This window comes from Nelumbo nucifera, chromosome 6, assembly GCF_055504915.1.
Source record: "Nelumbo nucifera cultivar China Antique chromosome 6, China Antique-T2T, whole genome shotgun sequence".
NCBI lineage: Eukaryota > Viridiplantae > Streptophyta > Magnoliopsida > Proteales > Nelumbonaceae > Nelumbo > Nelumbo nucifera.
In genome coordinates, this window is record NC_142654.1 from 65,573,482 (window position 1) to 65,592,370 (window position 18,889).

At 38.7% G+C, this 18,889-nt stretch overlaps 1 protein-coding gene across 1 annotated transcript in view; it reads left to right on the plus strand.

Annotated features, from left to right (window-relative positions):
- The window catches only part of LOC104606815 (uncharacterized), a 42,298-nt gene that overhangs the window by 9,338 nt on the left and 14,071 nt on the right, over positions 1-18,889 (plus strand). Inside the window, exons 5-7 of the mRNA XM_010272190.3 lie at positions 9,321-9,395; positions 10,568-10,639; positions 10,728-10,826. Coding sequence (XP_010270492.1) covers positions 9,321-9,395; positions 10,568-10,639; positions 10,728-10,826 — 246 coding nt within the window. The remainder of the gene's footprint in view (positions 1-9,320; positions 9,396-10,567; positions 10,640-10,727; positions 10,827-18,889) is intronic.

Consider the following 18,889-nt stretch of genomic DNA (forward strand, 5'->3'; position numbering starts at 1 on the left):
TGATTCCAGGAATTGTGTGGTGGTTGATATGGTAGGAAAGGAACTCTAGAATATTTCACAACAAAAGTAGCTAGCTGGAGGATGTATGGCATAATGTTTTGGGCAAATTATTCTCCCGGTCTTCAGCTTAGATCAACTTAAACAGTTCGAACCATAGTTCTTTGATTTTGTACACTTGTTTGTTAATGCTGAAGGGATAGTGGCTTAGTTTCTTGTATGTTCCCTTGTTATAGCCTCTACAGGGTATTTTGTTCTCTTTTTAATGAAATTCTTTACCTCTTCTAAAAAAAAAAGAGTACAAGACACATAACATATTCACATATTATATTTTAATTATTATATCAATTATTTTCTATTTTACTATTTTTATTTTTTATATTAACAAAAAAATTAATAAAATATTAAATTCTCAAATGTAAATTAAGATATTAGTTAATAATTTATAAAAATATATAATCTCAATTTAAAATATATCAATTCTGTTAAAATTTCTAAGATACATGTCATAAGAAAATTTGTAATTACTAAAATAATTATTTCATTATTAATATTTTTGTTTCTATAATTTTTCTAAAATTAAAAACCAATTTTTGATTTACATGTTGATTAGCAGATTTGATAGATTCTTTTTAATATTATATTCTCAAATATTTTCTAAACATTTTTTATTTTTGTAAATAGTTAATATGTTGTTATTTAATGTAATGTAAATTAAAATATTAATTAATAATTAAATAAATATTAATTCTAAGTACTAAAATAATTATTCTATTATTAATATTTTATTTGTACAAATTTCTTGTGATTAAAATCATCTTTTGATTTTAATGTGGATTTGATAGATTATTTATTCCATTAGTTTATAAAATATTAATTTTGAATATTATTCTTTTTAATTTTTAGTTGGAATTGTTAAACATAAATATCTATTATTATTTGTATTGCATCTAGATACTGTATTTAATAATAGTTATTTTTATTTCACTTATTAAGATAAGAAGCAAGTTGGTATAGTGGTTCAAGGGTCGATTTGAAACTTAGGCATGCCTCACACTAGGCGACCTAGGTTTGAATCGCTCCATTCTCACTTTCTAGTAGGAAGGTACATCGTATTGGTGCATATTGGCCGATACAATGTGATACGGACCGGTGCACACCCGTATTATCCCGATATGCATGACTGTCAAGGTACACCCCAGTTGCTTATCTTATGCCGGTTATGGTCGATACCAATATGATACACCCTGTATAGGACATATCGTACCGATATTTCAAGACAAATAGCCAGTTCAAGGTTCAACTCAATACCAAGTCTTCCAATGTTCTAGCAGATTGCCTTGCACACGGAGTTGGTAGCAATCTTTTAGGAAGTAATAGAGGTGCTGATATTCTGCTCCTCTCTACCGTGTTATTCTTCTGAGTATAACAGTGAACTCCCCTATTACTTCCTAAAGACTGCTACCAACCCCTTGTGCAATGATATCTGCTAGAACATTGGAAGACACAAGTGCCTAATAAGCTTTAGGTTTCTATTTGCCACTTGCAGTTTGAAAATGTGGCACATATCCAATTTTCTTAGAGGCTAGATCTAGAAAACCATGTATGACTCAGCCTCAAGAATCACATCAACATTGATGAGGAAGCGTGAAGGAAAGGTGAATTCTTTGTTTATTTATAGTCATGAATAGTATTGATTATTAAGGAAAAATGATATACAAAAAATAATGAGAAAGCAGTATGGGGTTATAGGAATGATTTTAATCAGATTGAATCATTGAATTGTTGACAACAAGATTGCAAATCTAAATTGCAAAGCAAATAGAAGGTTATGCCCTTGTCTTCTTTAGGCTAGCCTTTTTTTTTTATCAGCAAAGAAGAATTTTATTTGATATTAGATTTAAAATTTTACAACTTTGTGTATGGGAATCGAACTCCCACACTATTACATATTTCTGTCCCTCTTTACATTGCAGCCCAAAACAATTGTTGCTTCAAAGCCCCTTGTTTAGCAAGATAATTAGCTAGCCCATTTGCACTCCTTTTAACCCATTTAAATTCAGCCTCTACCTCCCTTGCGACCTTTTCCACTTCCCTTGTCACTTGTTTGAAAGTCCACGGAGTAGTTCTATTGTTTTTAGCCCAAGAGATGATCACCTTGGAGTTCCCTTCAACCTCAATATGCCTCATTCCTAGTTGCTTAGCTATCTTCAATCCTTGTAGCATTGCCATTAACTCAGCTTTTAGAGAGTTTTCCATGCCAATAGGTCCAAAGAACAATGCTAATATTCTCCTATCAGAATTTCTGATCAATCCTCCAATACTTGACAGTCTCAGATTTCCAAAAGATCTTCCATCAAAATTCAGTTTGATTCTGTTACCATCTGGAGGTTTCCATTCCATCCTTACTCTCTCTTTTACTCTTGAAGATTGTGCTACTTCTGTCCAGGATCTTATAATGGCCATGACTGAGAACTCTTGAAAACTATGCAAAGATCTTACCCAATGAGCTACTTTAACTTTAATTGTGTCAATTACCCCCTCAATTGTTCTACTCTTGTCCAGGAATATTCTGTTATTCCTTTCTTCCCAAATCACCCAACAAATAGCTGCCTTTGTAGCTTTCCACATAACCTTCCCTCTTTTCTTTGGTTGCCTCAAAAAATCTCGGTTGAAAAGTCCCGCCACATTTTGTGGGGAAACCCACCTGCAGCCAAAGAGAAAGCAAAAGAATTCCCAATTGTGATGCACAAAGGAACAAGATAATAATAGATGTGTCAAGGTCTCACCACTTTCCTTACAAAGGGAGCACATGTGAGGAGAAAGGCAAGCAAAAGGCCTTCTTTTCTTTTGCATATCACAAGTATTAACCTTGCCAAGGAAATTTTCCCAACAGAAGGTTTGAATTTTTGGGGGGATAGGCTTACTCCAAATTTCTTTTACAGGGAAGTCCCCATCCAGGTTGTTAGGTGTGGCAAGAACACTAAAAAATGAGGAACAAGAGAAGAGACCATCTAAGGAACCTTTCCATATTCTGGAATCTTCCAAGGATGGGTCCAAATGAACTTGTCCTAATAGGTCCAGCAATTGAACTAAAGAGGCACATTCATTTTCCCTGAGGCCCCTTCTAAATCCCAGATTCCAATTAACCCCATTTGGGCTAGGATCATCCTAAATGTTTACTATTTCCCCTTTGAAGTTTGACAGAGTGTATAGGTCAGGGAAGAGATCTTTAAGTGGACTATCTCCCACCCAAAGGTCTTCCTAGAAACGAACTTTATTACCCTGGCCCCACATTAAATCGAATGGAATTAAGGAATGTTGGGTAAATTTCATAAATTGCTTTCCAAGGAGAAGATGAGGAAACATGAGAGGCAACTTTTGCACCCCAACCATTTCCAACCAAACCATGAATACTCACAATGACTTTGTGCCACAACCTGTCTCTCTCAAACGGGAATCTCCACAACCATTTTCCTAATAGAGCTGAATTCCTAAGTGAAATATTTCTTATTCCCAAACCCTATTTATCCTTGGGCTTTCTAACTTGATCCCAATTAATCAGGTGAGTCTTCCTCTCCTCCCCTAGGTCCCAAAGGAAATCTCTCATGTATTTTTCTAACCTCCTTGCTACTCTACAGGGTATTATAAAGGTTGAGAGGAAGTAAATAGGGAGGTTTGCCAATGAGGCTCTAATCAGTGTTATCCTTCCACCTAAAGAGATATAATTCCTTCTCCACAGAGCTAACTTCCTAGCAAAATCTTTCAATGACTGGCATCCAAAAACCTTCTGACTTAGGGTTCCCACCTAAAGGTAACCCCAAGTAGCTAATTGGCCAACTTCTAATCTCACAATCTCTGCAAACCTGTTAAGTTCCCCTTCCTCCAGATTGATCCCTACAATGCTTGTTTTGGTCCAATTTATCCTTAAACTTGTCACCCCCACAAAGTTTTCCAATAGCAGCTTTAGGTAAACCACTTCTTCCTCATTACTTCCCTCACAAAAGAAAATTGTGTCATCTGATTGAAGGTGGGTAACAACCACTTGATTTCTACCTATTCTCCACCCTCTAAACAAACCTTGGAAATCGGCTTTCGCCACCATTCTGCTTAACACCTCAGCCGCTAAAGTGAAAAGAAAAGGGGATAAGGGGTCTCCTTGCCTAATTCCTCTCTTAGTTGGGAAGAAATCCTTTGCTACTCCATTAATAAGAATTGAATAATGAACCGAACTTAAACATCCTCTAATCCAAGATCTCCATTTGGTTCCAAAACCCAACCTTTCTAAAATTTGAAGTAGCACTTCCCAATTAACCATATCATATGCTTTCTATAGGTTTACCTTACACACCAACCCTTTTCCTCTACCCTTTCTTTTTTCTGCAACACACTCTTTGGCTACTAAAGTTTGATCCACAATCTGCCTACCTTCCACAAAAGCACCCTGGAATGGTGAAATGATCGATGGTAGTACTTTTTTGATCATTTCTGAAAGAGCCTTTGCAATAATTTTATATACACTCCCAACAAGACTAATTGGTCTATAATCTGTAGGGGTTTTGGCCTCCCTCCTCTTCGGGATTAAAGTGATAAAAGTGGCATTCACCCCTCGAGGCACCTCTTTTGTGAAAGAATTCATTGAGCACTTCTAGAATATCAGTTTTCAACCAGTCCCAACATTCTTGATAAAAGGTCATTGAAAATCCATCCGGCCTGGGGGCTTTTGATCTTTCCATGGAGAAGATTGCATTTTTAATTTCTTCCAAAGTGAAGTTCCTCTCCAACACCTGAGACTGCTCTTCTGAGAGCCTATCCCCTTCCATTTCTGGTAGCCTTGTTGTCACCCCGCTTGAGCTTGTGAAGATTTCCTTTAAATGGTTGACAAAGATTCTTGTGATCTCTTGACTCTCTCTAACTTCTTGACCCCCCTCCTTCACACTAAAAATAAAATTTTCTTTCTCCTTCTGTTTGCAATTGCATGGAAAAACTTAGTATTACCATCTCCTTCAACAATCAATTGACATCGTGACTTCTGTCTCCAACATATTTCCTCCTTCCTTAAAATCTCTTCCAATTATTGCTTGATTTTCCATCGATCCTCTCTCTCTTTTTCTGATAACCTTCTTATTGCCTCTTTCTTGTCTAGGTCCTAGATCTTTCTCACTATATTATCTTTTATTTCCTCTACCCTCCCAAAATGCCCTTTGTTCCACTCTTTTATTTTCCTTTTTATCCTCTTTAATTTCCATGCAAAGCCTAACATTTTCATACTCCCCAAAGGTCTGAGTTCTTGCCACCTATCCTTCAACCTGGTTTTAAATGAGTGATCCTCAAACCACATGTTTTCGAATCTGAATGGAGTCGGGCCTCCCCCCGGAATTTCCTTCTCAATGGAGATGGGGCAATGATCTGAGGTAACCCTAGGTAGCCCTTTTACTACTATTGAGCCCCACAATTCTTCCCAGTCGGGAGTAATGAGAAATCTATCCAGTTTGGAACAGGTTGGGGGGGGATTGAAAATTTGACCATGTATAGTCCACCCTTAACATCAAAGGTTCATTCAATTCAAGGGAATCGATCAAATTATTAAACTTCCTCATGCTGGTAATGATTCCTTGGTTCGGCTTGTTTGTTTCTCCCAAAAATCTGATAACATTGAAGTCACCTCCCACACACCATGGTCCCTCCCAAATTCCTCTAATAGCACTTAACTCCTCCCAAAAGGCCTCCCTGTCTTTATAGGAGTTAGGACCATATACATTTGTTACCACCCATTCACACCCATTTGAGGATCTTCTAATTTTTAAGGAGACTGAGTATCTACCAATCAATTCCTCCACACATTCCATTTCCTCATTTCTCCAAATGGTCAAAATCCCTCTTGAGGCTCCCCATGATGGGGCATATGATCAGCTTAGGCCCCTGGATCAGAACCAGATTTGGTCTTTCTTTTCTGAGAGTGTTCTTGATTATCCTCCTCTTTTTGGCACTTCCAAGGCCTCTTACATTCCAGCTATCTATCTTCATTTCAACCTACTTAAGACCCCTTATCAATGGTTGCCTATTGTTCCCCTCTTTTTATTTTTAGGCTCCTCGCTTCCTTCTTCTCATAATTAATTCCGCACTTAAGCTTCTCTAGCTCACTTTGCTTTCTTCTTCTTGCTTTCCTTTCTTCCTTAAATATACTTTACTTCCTTCACTCTTCCTTTCCACTCTTCCGTTTCCTTCTGACTCTTCTTTATCCTCTTGATTCAGCCTCCTAGCATCCACCTGGCTTAAGGTTCGGGATACTGACTTTGGTTGGGTGATGGGATGGTTCACTCTATATTCAACCTTCTCCACTCCTAGGGCCGGGTCCAATAGGTTAATTAGGGACCAGATTCTAGCTCTCTCTTGTTCTAAGCTATTGTCCGAAAGGTTCTTGGAATCTTGAGCTGTGGCATAGTCCGTTAGAGTATTCAAGGGAGGAATGGCATTGGTTGTACCTGCGCAGTTCGATAAACATAGTTTAGAGAGGTGTATACCCGGACTCACAGACTGAAAAGGTGAAAACAGAGAAACGGGGTTAGGGACTCCCTGTGCCAGCAAGTCTGAATCCTTCCCTTTATCAATACCTTCTAATTCGGAAACCTTGGCAGGCAAGTCTGATATAAATATCATAGGTACAACTTAAAACTTCTTGTTGATGGATTCCAAAGGGTATTGATGTTGAAAGTGAATAAGGGGAAAAGTTGTGTAACAGGAATTAATGAGGGAGAACAAGATACTCGGGTGGTGGTAGAAATACTAGGTGGTGAGGTTAGGAGTTGGCCCCTAGAGTATCTTAGTGTGTCATTGGGCCGGTAACCCTAGAGCAGAAAGCTTTTGGAAACCGGTAGTAGAAAGGTTCACAAAAATATTAGCTTTTTTTGAAGAGGAGCTGCATATATATGGGAGGAAGAATTACTCTGATTAGATCCACCTTAGCCAACTTGTCTACTTACTTCCTATCCATCTTTAGAATACCGGTCAGGATGCAAAGATTTTGGAAAACATTATGAGAGATCCTTGTGGGAACCGAGTGATGAAAGAAGAGATCATCTTATCAAATGGGAACAGATATTCATACCTAAAGAAATGGGAGGGCTTGGTATTGGAAATTTGACAAAAAAGTAATACAGATTTGCTAGGAAAATGGATTTGGAGGTTTCCTCTAGAAAGAGATATATCGTGGCACAAGGTCATTGGAAGCATTCATGGTATGGTAGAAAATGGATGGGATGCAAAATTGTCTACTCATGTTTCTTCAAAATCCCCTTGGAAAGCAATAATAGAGGTATTACCAACATTTCTTAGTTTTACTCGCTTTGATGTGGGCAATGGGGAAAGAGTTTTATTCTAGGAGGATCTTTGGATTGGGGATATGGCACTTAAACTACAATTTCCCTTACTCTTCTCTTTATCCAATTACAAAGCTAAACCTGTCTCACATTTTTGGGGTACCCTAGGAACTTGGTCTAAATTGGATTTAGAAGGGGTCTGAGAGATAATTTGTACGAATCCCTTTTTCTCTTACTGTCAAATCTAGAAAATGTTTTTTTGGACCCTACCTCTCCAGATGGAAGAGTTTGGTTTCCCTCTCCTGATGGCCTTTTTTCTTGTGCTTCCTTTTTTAACCTTCTTGTCTTGTCAGACCCGTTGGGGGAAAATTTCCCAGTAAAAGAAATCTGGTGCAGACCTATCCTCCTAAGGTACAAGCTTTGTGTTGGGAAGTGCCTTTCTCTTGCTACAAAAAAGAAGGCCAAATAAGTGCCTTTCTCCTCATGTGTGTATCTGTGCAAGGAAAGTGGTGACACCCTCCTTCATTTACTATTTGCTTGCCCCTTTCTGTCTTGTATTTGGAAATATGTCTGATCTCTCTTTGCAGATGGAACACCCCCTCCTCCAATTACTTAGGCAACAGAAGAAGAGAGGCAGAGTTATTTGGAGGACAGCAAGAGTAGCGTTGGTTTGGACTGTTTGGGAAGAAAGAAATCACAGAATCTTTAATGGGAAGAGTGCACATTGGGTAAAAGCTATGGATCTTTTTGAGAATTCTCAACAAATGACATAATAAGATCTTGGACTGAAGTGGCACAAACAGTTAGACATGCAGAAAGTGTAAGAATGGTTGGGAAACCTCCATCTATTAACAAGCTAAAGTTGAACTTTGATGGTAGCTCGTTGGGTAATCAAGGAAGGGCAAGAATAGGAGGTGTTTTTAGAAACCACCAAGGAGTGGTGTTGGCCCTGTTTTCAGGACCAATTGCTTTTGGAGATTCAGTCCTGGCTGAAGTTATGGCTCTCGTACATGAATTGAGGCTTGCAGTACATCTCGGAGTAAGGGAATTGGAAGTTAAGGAGATTCATAGTTAGTAATCTCCTGGTCCAAGAATTTCAGATCGTCTCCTTGGAAATACAGACATGCTTTCAGGAAAATTGACCCCCTAGCAAAGAGATTCAATTCTACTTTTTGCTGGATAAGGACAGCAAATGGGTTGGCAGATGTTCTGGCAAAGCAAGGAGTTAACAGACCTAGTTTGTTTTGGGCAAAGTTGTAACCTGCTGTACTTTGGGCTATTGGGAACCTTTTAGTTTTTTTTTTTTGGAATTCTTTGTAACTGCAGTTTGAAAGCTTTTAGGGATGACTTCCCTGTCATCAAATTGTACTCAATATTGCTTAATTAATTCTAATAAAATAATTTACCTTTTGCTGATAAAAAAAAACCACAGGCACAACCTAGTCAACAACAAATTCAATGTTAATTCATCAAAGCATAGTAATAAACCATGTGAGCCTAGGGCCTTTAAAGATACAAGTTTGTATGTGGCATTATACTGATGGATTTTTTATCATTTAAGGTGGGTTTAAATACCAGCTCAGAACTCTGGATAGATACTTTACAATGAAAATATTTATCTTATTGAAATACAACTTTTGTTTCTTCCTTTTCTCTTACTGGATAAGCATGTTAGGTTCTCACCTGACCTTAAGAAAAATAAAGGCATAAAGCAGAACTTTTCATAATTAAGTTCTCTAGGTGGTTACAAAATTCTCTATTATTCTCTTCTACTTGTTCTCAGTGAGAAGACGATTTAGATATGTTCAAAGTTAATCCTTGCAGTTGTTGAGTATTGAAGGATGACCAAGTAACCAATGTTTTCTCTTCTTGCTTAATGGTTTTAATGGGAACTTCTTACCATTTGCAATCTTGAAATATATTATTTATAAATTTGAAACTTGAACATTCAATTTTGTTACATTTAATTGATCTATCTGATCTTATTCTTTTTGTAACTGAAAGGTGGAAGAATTGGAGAAGGAGATCCTAGACTCTAAAGAGAAGATGGAATTCTACCGCAGTAAGATGCAGGAACTGGTGAGTGGTTTTCTTTTATTTTCCATAACCACACTGCTTTTTATTGATTTGCACTCTCTATTAGATTCTGTATTGTTGCTTTGTTTTCAAATAATCAGTTCATGTTTTGACGAATAATAATAAATTTATTAATTCAGAAACTGATTTAGAGTTGTGAATTCATACAACATCCCAGGGAGAGGCGTGGGCTGCAGCCCCTCCTTGAATCTTACAAGTAAACTAGGAAAGAAATACAGGAATCACAGCTGAGCCCAAAACAATTCTTCCCTATTTACCCCTTGCTTGGCTAACACATCTGAAAGTATTTGCTGATCTCCCCACCCACTGTACAGTGACCAACATATTCCTTGTTAACCAACTGAATTTCTTCATTTCATTCTTGCAGCGCAATATAGCATCTTCAGGATTTTTTAAACAACCCACCACCACTTTGGAATCCCCTTCGATTATTAGGTGCTGTACCCCCAGTTGGTTTGCAAAGTGAACCCCTTGTACAGCAGCTAATAGCTCTGCCCTGATAGAGTCCCCAACCCCACATAATCAGTTCATGTTCTGCATGAAGTCCTCTGCAAAGTCATTTGTTGATAGATATGAAGTCTTCAATGCAGTGATTTAAAAGTGCAAGGTGCAAAAAAAGCGCAAGGGCATTTTGCCTTTCAAAGCAAGGCGCAAAAAATGTAAAAAATGCCAAAAAATAAAAAAAGCAAAATATTAAAAATATTAAACATAATATCTTAATTAAAAACATAAATTTAAATTTTAAAATAAGTTTTTTTTTTTAAACTATCATCTCAAATTAAAATACATAAACAGAACATGTGAAACATATTTAAAATGAAAATTTAAAAATAAAAGTAAGCTTAACATATAAAACATATTCAAGCACGTAAAACTCTTGATCTCTTTATTTTTTCCTCCAATTGCATTACTTCAAATAGCTAATGTGGTATTAAACATTATGCATTCCTTATTCTACAAGCTCCTCAAGGATTCTAAATTACTAGTGGAAAGAAATTGTTATATTTTTCTGTATTCTAGGTGTCTAGGATAACCAGTTTACATTCTGTTGCCACCTGGGCTATATCTGTACTGATTACCTTTCATACACCCTGATTGAAGTTCAAAATGCTTACTCTTACTAATTTTTTTAAATGATTTTGATTTGGTATTAGGTTTTATATAAAAGCAGATGTGACAATAGACTTAATGAAATTACTGAGAGGGCTTCTGCTGATAAACGTGAGGTATCTCACTTTGATGCATGGATCGTAAATTTATCATTTATTAATTTTTATTCTGCTTATTAACTTATTGGGAGCACTATTGACTCAGGTTGAGTCACTAGCAAAGAAATATGAAGAGAAGTACAAGCAAGTAGGAGATGTAGCAAGTAAATTAACCATTGAACAGGCTACATTTCGTGACATTCAGGTAACCATAAGCCAATCAGCCTCTTTTGTTGATTGATGATCAGGAAACCATCCTTTCTGTTTGTGCATCTAAATATCTTAATCACTTGTTACAATGATTTTGTTATCAGTAATAATAAAAAAGTTTTATTAATTAGTTGAAAAAATGGAATACACATTTAATTATGCCAACTGCCTTTTTTAGGGTAGAAATTGTTCCAAATGCCAAGCACCCCCTTTTGTTGGCTAGCGCTTGCTATCCATGCCTATTGGAAGCCTGCCCCATATGGTGTTCCCTTAAACTTTTTACAACTAGTTCCCTCTGGGAGCCACCCCCCAAAACAATTGTTCACTATTAACACATTGTCTTGCCAAAGCAACAGCCTTGCTGTTGCAGATCTGTAAGTCCAACAGAAAGTAGCATTTAACTGAATAGCTAATTTCTTTACTTTCCCTCAATAGATTTCTGTGTCCTGAATGTTATATTCTTGAACCAACTCACCACTGGTTTTTTTTTTTTTGGTCAGCAAAAAATCTTTCATTAATAACAGAGAAATTAGGATACAATAGATAATGATTGCAGAGGAATAAACTGCAATCTCCAGCAATCAGTTACAATTATGCTCAATACAATGAAGATCTATTTGCCCCTTGTTTTGCTAGGGTATCCGCCATCCCATTTGCATCCCTTTTGACCCAACCAAACTGAGAGTTGAACTTCCTCGCAAGTGTGTCAATTTCTTTGAAAGTAAATTTGAGCTTCCAAGGTATTGATGCGATGTTTTTGGCCCAAGAGGTGACCAATAGTGAGTCTCCTTCAATTTCTAAGTCTGTTGTTTCTATCTGCTCAGCCATCTTTAGACCTTGAAGTAGGGCTAGAGATTCAGCCTGTATTGAGTCACCATAACCTATTGATCCTGAGTAGAGTGCCACCACCACACCCAGATGATTTCTAAACACACCCCCAATGCTTGCCCTTCCAGGGTTGCCAAGAGAACTCCCATCAAAGTTCAGTTTTAGTTTGTTCAGTGCTGGTGGCTTCCATTCCATGCTTATAAGAACTTTGGGTACATCTGTTTGTGCTACTTCAGCCCAATTTCTTAGAATCTCATTCGTGGAGTAGTTTCTGAATATCTCCATGGTCTTCACCCAATGTACAGTTCTGATTTTTATGGCTTCAATAACTTCCTCCTTTGTTTTGCTTTTTCCTGAAAAGATTCTTAGGTTTCTTTCTTCCCATATAGTCCATACTGTAGCTGCTCTCACTGCCTTCCATATGCATTTTCCCCTTTTCTTCTGTTGACACAGGAAAGAGGGGCTGAATAGACTTACCACATCTTGTGGGGGAGCCCATCTACATCCAAAGAGAGAACAAACAACATTCCAAATACCAGAAGCAAAAGAGCAGGATAATAGTAAGTGGGTTAGAGTTTCACCACATCCCAAACAAAGGACACACACATGAGGAGAGAGGCAATTGTTTGGCCTCCTTTTCTGTAGCTCATCACAAGTGTTTACCTTCCCTAGGAACACTTCCCAACAGAAAGCTTGTACTTTTGGAGGGATCGGTTTAGACCATATTTCTTTCACTGGGAAGTTCACCCCCATAGGATCAATATGAGTGAGCAAACCAAAGAAAGATGCACAGGAAAATAAACCATCAGAAGTTGGGGACCAAACTCTACAATCAGCTATAGATTGGTCCAAGTAGATCCTCTCAAGTGTTGAAATCAACAGCACTAGAGACTCACACTCATTTTCCCTCAACCCTCTTCTAAAACCAAAATCCCAAGAGATCCCTGACTCTGAAAGCACACCAAACCTACACCACTGGTTTTGAATCACCCTCTACCAATATATTCCTGTATTTAAAAGATCTGCCCAATATTAAATCATGCAAAACTGCTAATAATTCCACCTTTGTGGAATAACCGTGCCCAATAGGCATTGAATAAAGTGCTATTATATCTCCATTGCAGCTCCTAAACACTCTTCCAATCCTCGAGTTCCCAGGCTTGCCCAAGCTGCATCCTTCAAAGTTCATCTTAATTAGAGTTTGTGTAGGTGGTAGCCAATTTTTTTTTTTATCGATGAAACTTAGATTATATTAAAAAAATGTGAAAAAACATTATAAGTTTAATTTAATGACCATAACATCAGCCCAACAACCAACACTTGTTACAAAGATGGCCAAAACAATTGCTGCCTATCTACCCCTTGTTTAGCGTGGGAGTCAGCTACCCCATTTGCTGCACTTCTTCTAACCCATTTAAATTCAGCATTCAGCTCTCTTGCTATTTCCTTGAAAGCATTCTTGAGAGTCCATGGAATATGTCTGTTATTTCTTGCCCAAGAGATGATTACTTTGGAATCCCCTTCCACCTCCACTTGTCTGAGGCCCAATTGCTTAGCTATCCTGAGACCTTGTAGTAAAGCCAATAATTCAGTTTTAATGGAGTTAGCCACACCAATTGGCCCGGAGAAAAGGGCCATCAAAATTCAGCTTAACTTTACTACCTTGTAGGGGTCTCCAATCCATTTTTATGCTGTATTTGTTTCTAGAGGATTGTGCTATCTCCTTCCAAGCTCTTAGAATATCAGTCACTGTGAAACTCTGAAAGCACTCCATGTTTTTAGTCCAGAGTACAACCTTCACGTTTTTTTTTTGATAGATACAACCTTCACTTTTATTGTCTCAATAACGTCCTCCACAGATCTACTTTTGCCATTAAAAATTCTGTTGTTCCTTTCAGTTGAAAAACAATTCACTTGATGTATGGAACTATTAGAGATTAGAGGCAAAACAAAAACTAAACAAACAAGAGAAGAAGAGAAGAGAGAGAGAGAGAGCTGGCGGCAATGAGTGTTAGAGAGTGAGAGTTTCGAACTTAACCTCACTTCTAACACTCTAAACATTTTATTAAGGTGTTAATCTTTGATAAATTACAGAGAGGCCCTTGAGGGGGCAGAAAAATACAAAAAACAGAACATTACAGAGTATGGGCCCAGAATAAGGCCCATAACAAAGAGAAACATAACATAACATGAAATGACAGTCTATGGGCCATTCGGCCCATCTCCTCTACACTCCCCCTCAAGATGAGCATAGATGTTAATCATGCCCAGCTTGCCAGTGTCATGTTGAAGTCTTGCCTTGGAAATTCCCTTGGTGAGAAAATCTGCCAATTGTCCTTCATAAGTAATGATTGGAAGACACACTTCACCAGAGGAGACTCTTTCTCGAATAAAGTGTCGATCAACCTCAATATGTTTGGTTCGATCATGTTGTACCGGGTTGTGAGCAATGTTGATGGCAGCCTGATTATCACAGTACAACATCATGGGTTTGTCATGATCAATCCCAAGTTCTTCCATTAAGGACCTTAGCCACAACAATTCCGAGACTCCATGTGCCATGGCTCTATACTCTGCTTCTGCGGAGGATCGGGCCACAACAGATTGTTTCTTACTCCAAGAGACAACATTACCAGCCACTAGACTGCAATACCCTGAAGTAGATCTTCTATCATCAATATTTCTAGCCCAATCAGCATCAGTATAGGTTTCAAGTTTCAGATGACCATGCTTGGTAAATAGAATACCTTTTCTTGGAGAGCCTTTCAGATAGCACAAAATCCGTTATGCTGCTGCCATATGAGTATCTCTAGGAGCATGCATGAACTGGCTAATGCAACTGACAGCATACGCAATATCTGGCCTAGTCATGCACAGGTACAGAAGCTTCCCAAGAAGTTTCTGGAAGACCCCTTTGTCCTCCAACAAAGTTCCATCCGAAGCTAAAAGTTTGTGACTCATATCAATGGGAGTTGCAGCTGGTCTTGCACCCAGTTTTCCAGTTTCAGACAACAAATCAAGGACACATTTCCTTTGGGAAATAAGAATCCCATCCTTGGATCTGGCAACTTCTATGCCAATGAAGTATCTCAACTCCCCCAGATCCTTAATCTCAAATTCTGTACGGAGGAAAGACTCAAGGGCCAGAATGCCTGAGGCATCATCACCAGTCACTATAATGTCATCAACATACACAATGAGATGCACTGCTAGAGATCCACTTTTCTTCACAAACAGAGTATGATCTGACTGTATCTGAACATAGCCGAATTCAACAAGTGCAGCTCTAAATCTCTCAAACCAGGCTCTAGGAGATTGTTTGAGACCATAAAGTGATTTCTTCAATTTACATACCTTTCCTTGCATATCTTTCCCATACATTCCTGGAGGAAGACACATGTAGACCTCCTCATGTAAGTCACCATTCAGAAATGCATTCTTTACATCTAACTGATAGAGAGGCCAATCAAAGTGAACTGCCAGAGATAAAAGAACCCTCACAGATGTCATCTTGGCAACAAGGGCAAAAGTCTCCAGCTAGTCAATCCCATATGTCTGTGTGTAGCCTTTTGCAACAAGTCTGGCCTTGTACCTCTCAATAGTTCCATCAGCCCTGTATTTAATGGTAAAAACCCACTTGCACCCAACTGGATCCTTCCCTTCAGGCAAATCCACCACCTCCCAAGTACCATTTGCATGTAGAGCATCCATTTCAGTCTTCATGGCATCTCTCCATTCTGGAATCCCAAGAGCTTCTGAGACAGACCTAGGAATGGGGTTAGAAGCAACAGAAGAGAGGTAGGCAAAGTATGAAGGAGAAAGCAGGTCATAAGAAAGGTGTTTGGAAATGCAGTGTGTCGTACACTTCCGCTTCCCTTTCCTAACAACAATGGGGACATCAAGGTCTGGGAAGGATGATTCCAAAGGAGCTGAAGTAGTACCTGTTATTTCATCTGTGACTGGGAATGTATGAGCATCATCTGTTGTAAGGGAAACTACTTGCTCATTCTTGGATCTCTGCCTTTGATACACTTTGGGATTATGGGTAGGACGAGGAGGTAAAGAAATAGGGGCACTAGGACAAGAGGTATGAAGTGATTGATCCTCCTTTGATTCATTTGGTGAGGATATAGGTTTGTCAAGAGACTCAACTGGGACAGGAAGAGGAAGAGCAAAAACTTGTGACAAACTCTCCCCCTGTGGACAATGTCCTTCCTGAGAGGAACCATAAAAAGGAGAAAGTTCATCAAAGGTAACATCCATAGAGACATGTCGGGTGCCAGTCTTTGGATCAAAACAACAATAACCCTTTTGTGTGGGGGAGTAACCAAGGAAGATGCATTTGTGGGCTTTCGGTTCAAACTTATGTCTCTGCACACTTGGAATGTGAACATAGCAGGTACAACCAAACACACGAAGAGGAATTGGGAAGAGATCATTGTCTGGATGAAGAAGACAGAAGGGGGATTTAAACCCTAAAACCCTGGATGGCATACGGTTTATGAGATAGGTAGCAATAAGTACAGCATCACCCCAAAATCTTGTGGGAACATGTGAGGCAAACAAAAGGCTCCTTGCAACTTCAACAATATGTCTATTTTTCCTCTCAGCAACTCCATTTTGTTCAGGGGTTCTAACACAGGAGCTTTGATGAATAACCCCCATGTCAGAGAGATACAAGGATAAAATCTTCTCAAAATACTCTTTTGCATTGTCAGATCTGAAAACCTTAATTATGGTATCAAATTGAGTTAAAACAAGCTCATGAAATTGCCTCACAAGTCTTGGGACTTCATCTCGGGATTTCATTAAGTATATCCAAGTAAATCTAGAAAAGTCATCAATAAACAAGATAAAATATCTATAACCCCCCATAGAGGATAAGTGGTAAGGCCCCCACACATCAGAGTGTACAATATGAAAAGGAAAAGATGATCTTTTATTTCTCACAGGGTAATTTTTTCTACAATGCTTTGACAACTGACAGGAATCACAATTGAGATTGGACACACTGACTCCCTTAAACAGTTTGGGAAACAAATGACTTAAAGCAGAAAAAGGTAAATGACCCAACCGACAATGACTCAACATAATTTGACTGACAGACTCTTGAAAAGTAGAACCAAAAGCAACATTCTTGGGATGATCAAAGCATTGGCTAGGGGTGTCGAGCAAGTATATTCCATTCGCTTCATGGCCACTCTCAATCACCTTCTGAGACTTCAGGTCCTGAAACACACAGTGAGAAGGGAAAAATGTTACACAACAATTCAATGACTTGGTCAAGCTACTTACAGATGATTTTGTCACGACCAGGAAGTAAATCATATGAAACAAACAAAGTGGAAAGGTTGGTCATGTGATAAGAAGCACCTGAGTCTATGATCCAAGGGGTTTTGAGATTACCTGAGGTGGATGCATAGTTAGCAGAAGCCCTTATACTTGAGTGAGCAAATGCGGTAGTGGCTGGACTTCCAGAAGGGTTGGATGATGAAGTTACACCTTCAAGTTGGCTGATCATCTTTCCAAACTTCTCATATTCAGCTTTCATGGCTGCCAACTGTGCACTGGTAGACTCAACCTCTGTATCTGTGCTTGTGGCTGCATGTGCACTTCCTATCTTTCTACTATCATTATTCTTCTGGAATCTGATAGGAACAAGATTGGGATGCAATTTCCAGCACATGTCCTTTGTGTGTTTCGGCTTCTTACAGTATTCACACACCACCTCCTTCTTTCCTATGCTACTGTGAGCTCCTGTAACCCCTTTGGGTTTAATTCCCATATTTGCAAAATGATCATTGATACTGATTCCTTGAACCTGCACTTGCTTCCTACTTTCTTCACTGCTGACCAAAGCATATGCTTGTGACAATGAAACATCTTCCTTAGACAAGATGTTTTGCTTTCTAATGTCATATTCAGAGTTCAGCCCTGTCAAGAACTCAAAGACCCTATTCCTTTCAACCAAATTTCTGTATGTTTCAGCATCCTTGGGGGTATCCCATGTCACAGCCTCTATCAAATCAATCTCTTGCCATAGAGATTTCAGGGTTGAGAAGTATGCTGCAAGTGACTTCTCCCCCTGCTTTAGATTCTTCACATCACTTCTCAATTTGTAGGCTCTGGCAACATTCAACTTCTGGGAGTAAGTTTCTGCAACACTATCCCAGATTTCTTTAGCCGAGTTCATCCACAGATAATGTTGGCTAATCTGTGGCTGCATTGAGTTCACAAGCCACCCAATCACTGTGTAATTCTCCTGCACCCATTTCTCATAAGAGGGATCCTCCTCTGGGGGAGCTTTCTTGCTCCCAGAGATAAACCCCCACTTTCCTCTACTGCAAATATGAATTTTTACGGATTGTGACCATGCCAAATAATTGGTTCCGTCCAGTTTAACTGTAGTTACAGCCATCAAGGAATCAGTTGTAGTTCCCGAACATATTCAGCAGTGCTTTTGTTCTCAATTTCTGAGAAGTCCATTATGTAACAGCTTCAATTAGGGTTTCGGCAAGCCTTCAAAAGTGACCTGATTTCAAAGAACTCAGATTGAGTTGAAACAATAGCAAACACAGCAACACACAAACTCAGTTCAGATCTGACATCCTTGAGAACCAAGTTCGGTGGCAGCACTTTCAAGGAGAAGAAACCCTGATTCAGCCTTCAAGGAACAATCAACAAGCCTCCAAACAATATGTATTCTTGGTTCCCAACAATAATTTCCTAAGAACAAAAAATACAGTCCACAGTACCTAAGAGGACCTTTTACAAACACTATGTATGCAACAGTCAACACTTCACTGTTAACCAGCAGAAATCACTTCAAGAACACTCCGTCTAGGTCCAAGAAGTAGCTGAACTAAAGTAGAGGCTTGTACTACTTAGTTTAGATTAGTTTTCAGCAGTTTGGAAGTCCAATAACAGCCGAACCACACTTCCAGAATAACCCAGAAATTTCTGAGTAGAATCAGTCCAGCAACAGTGGGCCGAATGGAGGTGTGCTTTGAATGCTTTAACAGTCCTCCCAAATAACAAAATAACTCAGCAAAGAACTGAGAAAACAACTTACAGTATCTCTGGTTTGAACTTCAAACCAGGTCGAACACTTTGCTCTCTGAGCTAGCTTCGAAATCCCTTTTCTCTGATTTCAAATCAGGCTGAAAAACTTGCTCTCTGATTCTTCCTGGTCACCGAACCCTTCTCCAAGAACCAGGCGAATGACTGTAA